General features: G+C 41.0%; 1 protein-coding gene and 1 long non-coding RNA gene across 2 annotated transcripts in view; both read left to right on the plus strand.

Moving 5' to 3' along the window:
- The window catches only part of LOC128364345 (NLR family CARD domain-containing protein 3-like), a 203,815-nt gene that overhangs the window by 140,693 nt on the left and 48,310 nt on the right, over nucleotides 1–14,812 (plus strand). The window contains exon 7 of the mRNA XM_053324883.1: nucleotides 13,187–13,360. Within this exon, the coding sequence (XP_053180858.1) occupies nucleotides 13,187–13,360 (174 nt within the window). The remainder of the gene's footprint in view (nucleotides 1–13,186; nucleotides 13,361–14,812) is intronic.
- LOC128364367 (uncharacterized) lies at nucleotides 461–1,027 on the plus strand. The gene is made up of 3 exons (XR_008321768.1): nucleotides 461–515; nucleotides 762–863; nucleotides 961–1,027. It is a non-coding gene; the product is annotated as an uncharacterized LOC128364367 (long non-coding RNA).

Below are 14,812 nucleotides of genomic sequence, written 5' to 3' on the forward strand. Positions count from 1 at the left end.
ATTGATCACATTCATTGTTTAGTTGATTAAATGTGAAATGACAGAGTTTGAGGTGTTAAACGTTGTTTCCTGTTGTTATTTCCTGGTTTGTGCGTCAGTAACAAATGCATGGACTAGTTTTTCAGCATCATTTTGAGACAGGAAGTGTCTAATTTTGACAATATTACACAGATGAAAGAAGGCAGTCCTTGAAATTTGTTATATGTGGGAATTAAAAGATAAATCCTGATCAAATATAACTCCTAGGTTCCTTACAGTGGTGCTGGAGGCCAGAGTAATGCCATCCAGAGTAGTCCTCCTGTGTGTTTGGAGCTGAACTCTGCTGCAAGCTTCACTGCTTTAATATCATCTTGATGCTTTTGGACTTTGACTGTGAAGTTATGAGAGTGTGACAGCGTCCTCAGATTGATGATGAAGGACTGGTGAAGGAGAATCAGCTGCAGCTTCTCTCTGTGTTTCCTCTACAGGTGAAGGTAGAACCACTCTGTGACCACATGTGGATCTGAATTCACCTGGTGAGTATTTTCTTCTTTCTGACACACAGCTGGATGACAATAGATGCATGTCATCAGTTTTTAAACACAAGTGAACTATAACTTGCTGCATATGAGCTCTGTAGTGGACAAAGGGTTAGAGTAAAGACTTACTATGGCTCCATCTGGTGGTGGAATGAATAATGACAGGATGTTAGACAGCAGTGCAGACCTGTGTGATGTGCAGCTGGTTGTAATGAATGAGCATGTTGTTGTGTTTGTGTGAAGGTGTTTCTCTGCTATGGATCAGAGTGAGGACAGAGAGGAGGGAGTCCCTCCCTCTAAAAGCTCTCTGTGTGGGGAACATGACAGCCAGACCAAAGCTCAGAGGTGAGATGAGGATCTCTAACTGTCCATCACTGTTCTCCACTCACTTCACTCCACCATCATTATTCACACTCAAACATCTGTGTGTGTTGTGTTGAAGAACAAACCAGCAGCACAGACCAGACTCTGATGAACTCAGCCGGGTGTCTGTCAAGAATCTGCGGTCGATGTTTGAATCAAAGAAGTTCAATGATGGACATAAATCTGCTGGTCAGAGGTAAGAACGTAAAATCTTCTTTCCATCACTCGTAAGAAAATGTTGAAGTCTTTGTCATGAACTCATGAACACTTCTCATTCTTTCTCTGTAGTATTAAAAACATGAACTACAGCACCACATCATCACATCTAATTATGTATTCCAAAGGTTTGAAATAAGTAAGTTTTTTAATGAAGAATTACAGCCACCACTTTAATCTTCATTCTTCAATTGTGAAGTGTAGTCTAAAAACATAATAATAATAATAATAATAATAATAATAATGATAATGATAATGATAATTTGGCCTCAGATTCTATCAAATTTTCTTAAAAATTGAAAGGGTTACTGTCCTGAAAACATTAAAATAGAGTTTGTAAATGTAGTTGTTGTTGTTAATGTAGAAAGTGACAGGTGAATTAACCAATCAGGTATTGATCAAGAAATATTGCTGTAAGCTTTACCACCTGGTGGCGCTGTCAGTGCAGTAGTGATAAAATCACTGTGTCCACGGTTATGGCAGAGGAGACCAATCTCCAAAGACTTGAGGCTTTTGTGAGTAATTTGAGGTGGATCTGATCAATCCATACCTGTGAGCAGACAGGTAGGCAGTAAAGGTGAAAGTCCATTCAGTCATCAGAGCCATAAACCATTCAGTGCTTTATAAAGCAACAGCAGTATTTTAAAGTCTATTCTTTGACAGACAGGAAGTCAGTGTAAAGATCTGAGAACTGGACTGATGTGATCCAAGGAGGAAAACAGAATATTTCAACAAGTCACTTCAGCGTGCTTCACATAAAACATTGATGCATTAAAACAGGATATAGAAGCAACACACAGCAAAATAAAAACATGTTAAATACAATTAAAAAGTGTTACATTGGAAATAAAATGGAGGTCCAATAGAATAAGAGATAAAACCTGAGAATAAAGAGTCACTGCGCAGTGTGAGATATTTACCCTAAAATGTGATGTAAAATAAGACAGACTGACTCCATTTCAGTCATCAGAGCAGAAGCAGGAAAACAGTGTGAGGCAGGTGAGTGTTAATATCAGGACTGTAAATAATGATTACTGTCATTATTGATCAATCTGATGATTACTGATCACATTCATTGTTTAGTTGATTAAATGTGAAATGACAGAGTTTGAGGTGTTAAACGTTGTTTCCTGTTGTTGTTTTCCTGGTTTGTGCGTCCTCACAGCGATGTCACGTGACTCACTGCTGAGCTCTAAATAGAGAGAAGTCACAGTTAAGAAGCACACACATGTTTATCTGAAGTCTGTTTGTTGGATTTAAACCAGAGTCAAAGTTTCTCTTTGTGATGACTAGAAAACACACATGGTTGTAGTTAAAGTCATGTAAACTAATAAGAAGCTACTAAGTTGAGAGGCAGGACTGGGTTTATTATACTGTGTATGTGTGTGTGTCTCCAGTGTTACTGGTTTACCTCTCAGACTCCAGAAGATGAAGAAAGAGGAGGAAGAGGAGGACGGAGCAGAGTCTGTAATATCCAGCTGTCTGTCTATGAAGAGTGACCGGTCTAAAGGTTATCCTCCAACCTTCGGTAATGAACCTGGACCCTCAGACACAAAGTAAGAGTTTCTACTGTAAACTGAGCTGAAGATGATTCAGTTTAATATCATTTGATAATCTTCATTACAACAATATTTATTTTATAAAACTGAGTTTTTTATAATTCAGTCACTGATCCTTTTGTAGTTTGAGCATTGACTGCATTATTTCTTTATTTAAATCTTTTCATTTAGTGAAAGATGTTTGATTGCTGTTCTCAATCAATCAATCAATCTTTATTTATATAGCGCCAATCACAACAGAGTCATGTGAAGGCTCTTTCCACATAGAGCAGGTCTAAACCCAACTCTTCAGGTTTCATTTAAAGAGACCCAACATTCCCACATGAGCAGCACTTGGTGACAGTGGAGAGAAAAAACTCCCTTTAACAGGAAGAACCCTCAGAACTAGACTCAGAGTGGGAGAACATCTTTTAACAGGTAGAACCCTCAGAACCAGACTCAGAGTGGGAGAACATCTTTTAACAGGAAGAACACTCAGAACCAGACTCAGAGTGGGAGAACATCTGCCTGGACCGGTTGGAGTAGAGAGGAGAGAGAGAGGAAGAGGAGGAGAGAGAGAGGAAGAGGAGGAGAGAGAGAGGAAGGAGAGGAGAGAGGAGAGAGAGGAAGGAGAGAGGAAGGAGAGGAGAGGAAGGATAGAGGAGAGAGAGGAAGGCGGGGAGAGAGGAAGGAGAGGAGAGAGAGGAAGGAGAGGAGAGAGAAGCACATTGAAGGTCCAGGACTGGAATCTGTCATCCGGACGTCTACAGGCCCAGATTACCTGTGAGACCAGAAAGCACAGACTACTCCGGGGAAGAAGTTTAGCTTATTGAATGCATTAATAGAACATGAATGTTAATGGATATAGATGGATGGATAGAGAGAGAGAGAGAGAGAGGAGGAGAGAGGAGAGAGGAGCTCAGTGCATCATGGGAGTCCCCCGGCAGTCTAAGCCTATAGCAGCATAAACTAGGAGCTGGAACCGGCCCCAACTATAAGCTTTATCACAAAGGAACGTTTGAAGCCTACTCTTAAACTTAGAGAGGGTTCTGCCCCCCGGAACCAATCTGGGAGATGGTTCCACAGGAGAGGAACCTGAGAACTGAAGGCTCTGCCTCCTGTTCTACTTTTAGAGATACTAGGAACCACAAGTAGGCCTGCATGCTGGGAGGGCAGTGTTATAGTAGGTACATAAGGTTCTATGAGCTGGGAGCACAGTGTTCTAGTAGGTTCATAAGGTTCTATGAGCTGGGAGCACAGTGTTCTAGTAGGTTCATAAGGTTCTATGAGCTGGGAGTGCAGTGTTCTAGGTTCATAAGGTTCTATGAGCTGGGAGTGCAGTGTTCTAGTAGGTTCATAAGGTTCTTGAGTCTCTAAGGAGACCCAACATTCCCACATGAGCAGCACTTGAAAAAAACTCAATTTTAACAGAAAGAAACCTCAGAACCAGACTCAAAGTGGGAGAACATCAACTGTCCAGTAGGAGTAGAGAGGAGAGAGGGGAACATTGAAACTCAACATTGAAGGTTTATTATACTGTGTATGTGTGTGTGTCTCCAGTGTTACTGGTTTACCTCTCAGACTCCAGAAGATGAAGAAAGAGGAGGAAGAGGAGGACGGAGCAGAGTCTGTAATATCCAGCTGTCTGTCTATGAAGAGTGACCGGTCTAATGATCAACCTCCAGTCTTCAGTAATGAACCTGGACCCTCAGACACAAAGTAAGAGACTGTTTCTACTGTAAACTGACCTGAAGATGATTCAGTGAGACGCTTTCATGAAGGTTGTAGTGTAGATATGAAGGAAAGAAATAATGAAGTAGCTTCCATTCAGCTGTAATCTCCAACAGATCTTCATGTTCATGTTAACCAGAGACAGAGACAGGGCTGCTATTGCTGTTTGATTTTCCAGTCAATAAATGTAAAGTAGCAGCAGGTAACCCAGGGTGATATTTACTAAGGATTTACTAACAAGTCAAACTGTGTCTGTCCTTATTTACTAAAGGACTGCAGCAGCAGGTACAATGTTTGGTCTCATGTAATACAGACTGTGTCTTAACGTGTTCCTGTTCAAAGACACTAAATATGGGAGGAGGTCATGCAAATGTATAGAAACAGCCTGCTACAGCTGATTTATCACTGCAGACTGACCACTGCAGCAGAGGAAACTGAGTCTGATGTTTAACGTCACACTCACACAGAGGGAGAGAGACTATAGCAGAAACAGAGAGAGAGAAACACTCATGAAAAGATGCATTATGAAGATATTTAGCAGAGCTCTCTGTTCAGCAGCACAACACAAAAGAGCAGCAGTCTGTTATTTTTCACTAGTGGACTTTTCTGTTCGGCTCAGTTTCCTCCTGCTTATTGTTCCTGACTTTTAATGGATCAGAGTAGCTTAAAGGAGCCTGTGGAGTTTTCTTGTTAACAGACTAAAGTCATGTTCACATTGACTTACTTACCAAAACACATTGTGTGTCTCCTTGTGGTCTAACTAATGTGTTACATCCACTTCCCTCCTCATCAAACATCTATTTTAAATCCTGCATTGTTTACATGTTTACTAGCTTACAGTCTTCTTCTTCTTCTCTGCCTTTGCTGGCACATTGTTGTCTCTGTCTAATTACTGTTGAACTCTTGTGATTGTAGTTTATTTTATTTTATTTCAAGTTGAATGTGTTGAATCTCAGAGGCCGAGGAACAGAAACTGTGTAAGTGTGTAAATACTGACTGTCTGGACTGTTTATGTGGGGAAAGAGCTGCATGCAGCTTGTGAGCTGTCGGTTGGCCTCCACTAATGTCATGTGACATAAAGAATGTGTTCATGTCCACAGAGAGAGGAAGAGGAGGGCTGTTTCTGTGGAGGAGCAGCTGTCCTGCTGTTCTTTGTGTCAGGACGTCCTGAAGGATCCAGTCTCTACCAGCTGTAGATACTGGTTCTGCAGACAGTGCATCACCTCATACTGCGACCAGTCTGCTTCATCAGGAGACTCCTCCTGTCCCCAGTGTGGAAAAAGATCCAGAACCAGAGCTGGACTGCAGACAGACAGTCAGACCAGCACTGTACAAAGTAAGACTGAAGATCTGTCTGCTGATGTCATCATCTCTGAAAACAGGAATCTACCTCCTCTATCCTACTGAACATTAACAGTCACACTGATTTCTGGTTCATTCTACCTTTTTTCTTCTCTTTCAGCAGAAAGTGGTCTGCAGGAGGTTTTAGATGAACATCAGATCAGTCTGAGCAGCACATGTGAATGTGTGACTCAAGGAACTGATGAAGCAGGAACTAAAACCTTCCTCATCAGCATCTTCACTGAGGTCCACATCACACAGGGACAGAGTGAAGAGGTTAATACCCAACATGAGGTGAGGCAGCTTGAAACAGCTTCCAAGATGAAGACCCTCCATGACGCTCCAATCAAGTGTCAGGACATCTTTAAAGTCTTACCTGACCAACAGGAAACTGAAGAGGTTAATACCCAACATGAGGTGAGGCAGCTTGAAACAGCTTCCAAGACGAAGACCTTCCATGACGCTCCAACCAAGGATCAGGACATCTGTGAAGTCTTACACAGAGTCAGAGTGGTTCTGATGAACGGCGTCGCTGGTGTTGGAAAAACCTTCTCAGTGCTGAAGTTCACTCTGGACTGGGCACAGCGCTCCAACAATCAAGATATCAGTCTGCTGATTCTGTTCTCGTTCAGGTCGCTGAACTTGATCAAAGATAAGCAGTACAGTCTGCTCATGCTGATCCGTGTTTTCTATCCAACATTACAGAAGCTCACAGCAGAGAAGCTCGCTGTCTGTAAAGTTCTGTTCATCTTTGACGGCCTGGATGAAAGCAGACTTTCACTGGATTTCAACAACAGTGAGGTCGTGTCTGATGTCACACAGAAGTCATCAGTCAGCGCGCTGCTGACAAACCTCATCAAGGGGAAGCTGCTTCCCTCGGCTCTCATCTGGATAACTACCAGACCTGCAGCAGCCAATCAGATCCCTCCTTCTTGCGTGGACAGGGTAACAGAAGTACGAGGCTTCACTGACCCCCAGAAGGAGGAGTACTTCAGGAGGAGATTCAGTGATGAAGAGCAGTCCAGCACAATCATCTCACACATCAAGACATCCAGGAGCCTCCACATCATGTGTCACATCCCAGTCTTCTGCTGGATCACTGCTACAGTTCTGGACCACATGTTGACTACAGACCAGAGAAGAGAGCTGCCCAAGACCCTGACTGACATGTACTCACACTTCCTGCTGGTTCAGACAAAGAGGAAGAAGAACAAGTATGATGAGGGACATGAGACGAGTCCACAGGAGCTGACGGAGGCTGACAGGAACCTTCTTCTGAAGCTGGGGAGGCTGGCGTTTGAACAACTGAAGAAAGGAAACATCATGTTCTACCAAGAAGACCTGGAGCAGTGTGGTCTTGGTGTCACAGAGGCCTCGGTGTTATCAGGAGTTTGTACACCGATCTTCAAAAGAGAGAGTGTGATCTTCCAGAAAACAGTCTACAGCTTTGTTCATCTGACCGTTCAGGAGTTTCTGGCTGCAGTCTACATGTACCACTGTTACACCAGCAGGAAGACAAAGGTACTGGAGGGTTTCCTGGGAGAATTCTACAGTTACTCATCTCTGGATGACTTCCTGAAGGCAGCCATGCAGAAATCTCTCCAAAGTAAAAATGGCCACCTGGACCTGTTTGTCCGCTTCCTTCATGGCCTCTCTCTGGAGTCCAACCAGAGTCTCTTAGGAGACCTGCTGGGTCAGACAGACAACAGTCCAGAAACCATCCAGAGAGTGATCAACAACCTGAAGGAGATGAACACTTGGTCTGTCTCTCCTGACTTTTCTGGTTATGAGTTGGATGAAGAGGATTACCGTATCTCTCCTGACAGAAGCATCAACATCTTCCACTGTCTGATGGAGATGAACGACCGCTCAGTACATCAGGAGATCCAACAGTTCCTGAAGTCAGAGAACAGATCAGAGAAGGAACTCTCTGAGATCCACTGCTCAGCTCTGGCCTACATGCTGCAGATGTCAGAGGAGGTTCTGGATGAGTTGGACCTGCAGAAGTACAACACATTAGAGGAGGGACGACTGAGACTGATCCCAGCTGTGAGGAACTGCAGAAAGGCTGTGTAAGTCCAGATGTGATTAACATTATAAATCAGTGTAGATTAGTAGTTTAGTTCTTCAAATATAAATAATATAAATGTTTTATCATAGTTAAAATAGTGCTCTACTTGTTTATATCAGAAATAACATGTCAGTTATATTTAGTCTCAGATGTTAAATAATGTTGATGTTTATAGCTGTTAAGTTAATGAACAGTTATTCTATTTATTTCTAGTCATTATTGGATTTGACAGTGTTTTCTTCTCTTTCTCTTCCTTTGTGTGTTGGAGGATTCATTCAAACCTGGTGAAACACATGAAGGACTTTAGAGGTTGTGGTTGAGGTTTTATTACAGCAGCATTTTATCAACATATATCAGTATTTTACAGTTATCAGTGAAAGCAGTAAAGTTATTATTACATGATATATAATCAGACATACAGGTAATACCTTATTTTACTCAGCAGGCTTTAAAATAAGATCTGAATCATCTTTATCATCATCATCATTAGTGTTTGTGAACAGTCAGTAAATGTAGCTGCTTATGGATGTGAACCTGACAGCAGCAGGTAGCAAAGAGAGATGATCTTTCTCAACTGGAACTGTTCACTGAGCTGAACTGAGTCTAAATATCCTGCAGTCACATTAAACATAGTGGACAGTAAAAGTGGTTTTCTAGTCAAGATGTCCTCATGTTAACTTAGTGGAGACAGACATGGGATCAGATCACACACACACACTGTGCACATTATGGAAGCCTCAATGTAACTCCATGTTCTCTCCTTCATCTGCAAGATTAAAGCTAAACAAAGATTAAAGTGTGCAGGTCTGAGAGAGAGTGATGAGAATGATTGTTTCATTCAAGCACAGTGAGACAGCATCAGCTGAACTGGGAGTGTTCTGGTAGCTTATTGGTTAAGATGCTTCCAGTATAACTGCAGCTTCCACTGATCTCTCTCCTCTTGTTTCCTGTTTATCTCTCAACTGTTGTTTTATATTAAATAAACTCATAATAACAATAATAATAATAATGATTATAATAATGATAATGGAGTCATCAGGCTGAAGCATCAGCTAGGCTTTGGGCTGGATCACCTTATCAAAGCTGGCCTGCTCAGTGTCTCCCTCTCTTCCACCAGCAACATCTCTTTTCTTTCTTTGCTTCATGTGTTTGTTATTGTCTAGCACACATTTCCCCTCATCCATGCACTTCCCTACACTACTGATTCTACACATTACACATGGAGTTTACATTTAGTTTGTTAATAATTTACTTTAATACATTATTTTAGTTTTTGAGATTCAAACATGTGTTCTCCTCGTTAGTCTGAACCTTGAGCCACTTCATGATAATATGTTGTAATATTTGTGTCATTACAGACTTACTGCCTGTTGGCTCACAGACACTGACTGTGAAGTTGTGACCTCAGCTGTGAAGTCCAACCCTCATCTGACAGAGCTGCACCTGGATCTCTACAAACTGTCTGATTCATCAGAGAAGCTTCTGTCTGCTGTACAGGAGAGTCCAAACTGTAAACTGAAGACTCTGCTGTGAGTTCACTGACTGTAACTTTGGTAGATTGTTTTCTTTTTATTTAATTCACATCCTTCACTGTTTGGTTCATAATTTTCAGGATTATCTTGAATAATAATAATAATAATCTAAGAGATGAAACTAAATAATGAGCATGACAGGTTTCTTTATTGCACACTAAGAATAATAAACATGTCAATCATAAGCCGATATAATAAAACCAGAGCTCCATTAGCAGCAGCCATGCTAACGGGCATGATGAGTTGAACAGCTACCAATGTGAACTTGTCCAGTCTGCCCTGTTGCATGATGGGCCATAGCCAGCAATGCTAGAGATCAGGACTAACTTGTACTTATTTAACTAGGCAGTAACATACAATGATGATTGAAGTCAGAGATGAGTGGAAGCTCCAAGGAGCTCAGCAGTGAGCAGAGATTAGAAAGCAGCTAAAGAATGGTGAGACTAAACATGAAACACCAACCACCAGTTATATGCAGAGCTAACCATAGCTGTTAGCTTTACACACCTTTCATCTGTCATTTATTGAAGAGCCATCAGGATGCTGTAGATGACCAACAGTCTAGATGTTGAAGAGGAGCTGATAATGACCTCACATGTCTGCTGAGTACATGACATCATTAATAAATAACCTGAGTCTGAAGATCAACGTGCTCCTTCATTTGATATATCTGTAGACCTTGTTAAAGGATGAATAAAACAGGTCAATGAATTCATCTTCAGAAGAAAAGGGGCTTCTAAAATCATATTGTAAATATGATAGAATAACTACACAGTCAGCCTGTAGATCACATCACCTGTCATCTACATCATGTTGTCATAGTCATAATGACAGCGACGCTAAATAAAATAACGTAATCAGTGAAATGACAGCAGAATACATGCAGCTCAACATTTGACTTTTACTCTGAAATGCTGCTGGTGTTGTAGCCAGCGATGGTGAAGCTGCTGATGCATCAACTTCAACTTATTTATATCACTTTAAACACAATATCATTGGTCCAGAGTCCTTCACACATAACACTAAATGAATACAAATAAAAACACAATAAAAGAATCTGAATGATGCTGCGAGAGCCAACAATGTGATGCTTCTATAAATAAAACGCTGTCAGGTTTACAGAAACATAACTGCTGCTGAACACAGTGAGCTGAATGATGATCTGATGCTACATGTCACACTGAGGAAGATGAAGTCCATGACTGAGGAAGATGAAGTCCATGACTGAGGAAGATGAAGTCCATGACTGAGGAAGATGAAGTCCATGACTGAGGAAGATGAAGTCCATGACTGAGGAAGATGAAGTCCATGACTGAGGAAGATGAAGTCCTGACCGAGGAAGATGTTCTGAATGAATGGAAACTAAAGTGAAAGACGAAGCATGAAAATAAGTGTTTCCTGTCCAGAATCATCAGTATCAGAGGAGCATGGTCAGCTCTGTACAAATGTTGGAAATCAAATAAAACTAACAGTGAATTTTACTGTTTAGCCTAGCAGCTACGTACATGCAGCGCTAGCTAGGAAACTTACTGCTGAACCACTGGAACCCAAATACAAAGTTAAATGCTGCATAGAAACAACCTTCAAAGTGACTTTATGAAAAGCTCTTGTGATAGATGTTACCTGTGAGCAAAGAAAGATGCTTACTTACTTACTGGAAATCTTTAGAGTGGCCATGTTTCATGAACATTGTTTGATGAAGACACAAAACAGAGCGAGGAAGCATCTTCTCTCAGAGAAGATCTTTGGCTGGACACAGACTGCGGCTCACTGAACCAGGCACCTGAATCAATGTTAATTAGGACAGCTGATCTCATCTGTGTGTGACTTGACTTTTGAACAAAGGCTAGGTAAAACTATTGCTGCTTGAAGAGAGGAAGTTAAAGTGATGCAGACAGCAATGCAGCTACAATATCTAGATAGAAATCCAAGTACTAGGCTACTAATATTAGCACACACATGTTCCCACAGCAGCAGAGAGCAGTCATGCTGACTGAACACTGCTTCAATGAACAGGCTACAATTGATAAACATGCAGTGAGTACAACAGCAGACTGAGCTGGTTGACAAAGCCTGATACTTGACATTTCTCCCAAGAGTCAACTACTTGAATCTGAATCATCCTGATATACAGCAGCTCTGAAAGCACTGAGCAGAGAGGGAGAAACATTTAAAAAGACAGCTGCAATATGATAGGCTGACAAAGAAGGTGTGTCCGCGTGCTATTGGTTAGATGTGAGCAGGTGATGTGAACAGCTGACGTCTTAATTGATGCCCCAGAAATGACAGAAAGGAAATGATGAGCTGTGAGAAAGATCAGAATGACTGAGGGATGAGAAATCAAACTATAGATGTGAGCTTGTAAAAAAGATGCTCTTCCTGTCTGAACTTTCTCTGAGCTTCATTTTTACATTTAAGGAATAAAATGCATCAGAAAAAATACATTTAATAAAAAGATGATGTGAAGAACAAATGTTCATCAAAATAATGAGCATCAAACTGTTTGATCATCAAATGCATGAAGTAAATATACAGTTTCCTCTTTCATGATAACATAAGTTGAAATATTTGTGTCATTACAGACTTTATGGCTGTGGACTCTCAGAGACTCACTGTGAAGTTGTGGCCTCAGCTCTGAAGTCCAACCCTCATCTGACACATCTGAACCTGAGTGGAAACGAACTGTCTGATTCATCAGTGAAGCGTCTGTCTGCTGTACTGGAGAGTCCAAACTGTAGATTGAAGACTCTGGAGTGAGTTCACTGACTGTAGCTTTGGTAGATTTATTTCTTTTTATTAAATTTAAATTCTTCAGTGAAGTTTCAAATGTTTGGTTCATAATTTTCAGGATTTGCTGAACACAAATGTGTAGAATGTAAATGTTTTCAGGAATTTAAAATCCACAGTCTTGTTGTGAGTAAAAATGACTTCCAGAGTGTAAACTAATATGAGGCTTCAGCAGTCTGAGTTCCACATATCAAGTAAGTATGTTTGTGTTTCTTCAGTGTTTCCTTGCTGAGCTGCAGTGGAGGGATCCAAACTCAAAGAGGGAATTTAGAAGGACTTTAGAGGTTGTGGTTTTATTACAGCAGCATTTTATCACAACATATATCAGTATTTTACAGTTATCAGTGAATGCAGTAAAGTTATTATTACATGATATATAATCAGACATACAGGTAGAAATGAATATGTAGCTGTTAAAGGTCTTTGTATGTAAAAATGTGTGTAAACTTGTTGCTGACATTAACTGTGTCTATAAATAATAGACATGTAATCTGTTAGACTGCACACACACTTTAACACCATGTGTATTTTTATATGGATATGGTTGGAATGACACATAAATATTGAACTTGTGTACCAGACTGTCAAAGCCTCATATTAGCTTCGTCTTAACCTATGAAGTCATTTCCTGCAGTGTAGCTGTGTTAGGAAGGAGACCACTTCACAGTCAGTATGGACAGGAGGAATGATTACTGCCACACATGACATGTTTTAATTACACATACCTACTAAACTACCAAATACAGGAAGAAGAGCTCATGTTATAAATAATGAAGGTTTTTATTCCAACATGTCTGATTTCATATTGATCCTCTAATTACAGACGTGACTGAGTTCAGCAGCATTTTATGACTCAGTGTTGACATGAATATGTATGAATATGTGTCTGAATGTTAAAATCTCTTTTTCACTGTATTTTTTGTATTTCACAGTTTTTAACCTGCATCCTGTTGGGTTCAGCTGTTTGGAGTTTACATTTTCTAAACTTCTACATTTAAATCTTCTTCAGCTCTGAACAGATTATGAAACATTTCATCATTTCAAACATGAACTTTGTTTCTAAACTGACTTCATTTATTCTTTATTCAGATTGAGGTGGTGCAGTTTGTCAAAGATCAGCTGTGATTATCTGGTCTCAGCTCTGAAGGACAACCCCTCCCATCTGAGAGAGCTTGACCTGACTGAAAACAATCTGAAGGATTCAGGAGTGAAGCAGCTGTGTGGTTTTGTGGAGAGTCCAGACTGCAAACTGGAGACTCTGGGGTCAGTTCACTGACTGTCTGTTACTATTGTTGATCTTAATGTTTAACATCTGAACCTAATTTATGTTCATACATAACTTACACACACACACACACACACACACACACACAATATAACACACACACACACACACACACACACACACACACACTACAATACACACACACAAACACACACACTGTAACGCACACACTCACGCATACGGACACACATGAACTTTGTTTCTAAACTGACTTCATTTATTCTTTATTCAGATTGGAGCGCTGCAGTTTGTCAAAGATCAGCTGTGATTATCTGGCCTCAGCTCTGAAGGACAACCCCTCCCATCTGAGAGAGCTGAATCTGAGCCTCAACGACCTGCAGTATTCAGACGTGAAGCAGCTGATTGATCTTCAGCAGAGTCCAGACTGCAGACTGGAGGATCTGAGGTCAGTAGAGAGTTGGAGTCAGTCTGTGCTGGTTTCAGCAGTTTAGTATTAAACACAGTCAGTATCAACGCAAAGATCCAGTATTTCCTGGTGAAGCTCCAACCTCCTCAGTGCTGCTTTCCTCAGTGAAGCTGTGAGAGGAGAATGGTGACAGGCTTCAGGATTGGACAGAAAGACAGAGAGAGAGAGAACAGTCAGCCAATCAGATGAGCCAGAAGCTTGTTGTGATCATGTGTTTGAGTTGATGTGAAGACGACTGTTGTTGTTGTGTTGATGTCTGCAGGAAATAAAGCTGGATTACAGCTGACAGCCTTACAAGATGTATAGAGACAGTGATCCTCATCATCAAATCTGATCTCAAAGTGTTTGTTCTCTCATTTCAACACTAAACTATTGATCAGTTCATCTTTGTCAGAGCTCTAAGATCAGTCTGACTGCAGCCTGCAAATCACTGGCTCTGATTTCACACAAGCATCATTACGTTTAGTAACCATGTGGTCTTTATACAGACCAGAACCTCTGCTGAAGTCCAGGAATCACAGCAGCTGTTTAGCTGAGAGCTCTGACTGATTGTCATGTGATGATTTAACAGCAGGAAACATCTTCAAATCCCACAGAGACTCTGTAGCTTTAAACTTTGATAAGAGTTGACATGTATCAGCAGTAAATCCATCAGTAAACTGATGAGTGAATGTCTCTGTTTCTGCAGTAATGATGTGTTCATGACTCTCAGCACTTTATTTCCTCTGTGTACTTGAGTGAAATCTGCAGAGGAAACACACTTGATAGTAAAAGTGTGTGCAGGTGTGTGAGCTTGGAGCTCAGTGTGTTCACTCCAACACGTTAACATGAGAGCTGAAAGGAAGCAAGCTACGCTGCACAGCTGTTCCACTTCTGGTCTGAACAGGACTGAAGTCCCTGCTGCTCTTTATACTGGATGTGCTGCATCACTGACTGACAGCTGATCAAGTGAGTCTCACTAAACACTAATTTACCTCCTCTGTTCTTTCTTCTTCTCTCATCA

The sequence above is a fragment of the Scomber japonicus genome, chromosome 9 (assembly GCF_027409825.1).
Source record: "Scomber japonicus isolate fScoJap1 chromosome 9, fScoJap1.pri, whole genome shotgun sequence".
NCBI lineage: Eukaryota > Metazoa > Chordata > Actinopteri > Scombriformes > Scombridae > Scomber > Scomber japonicus.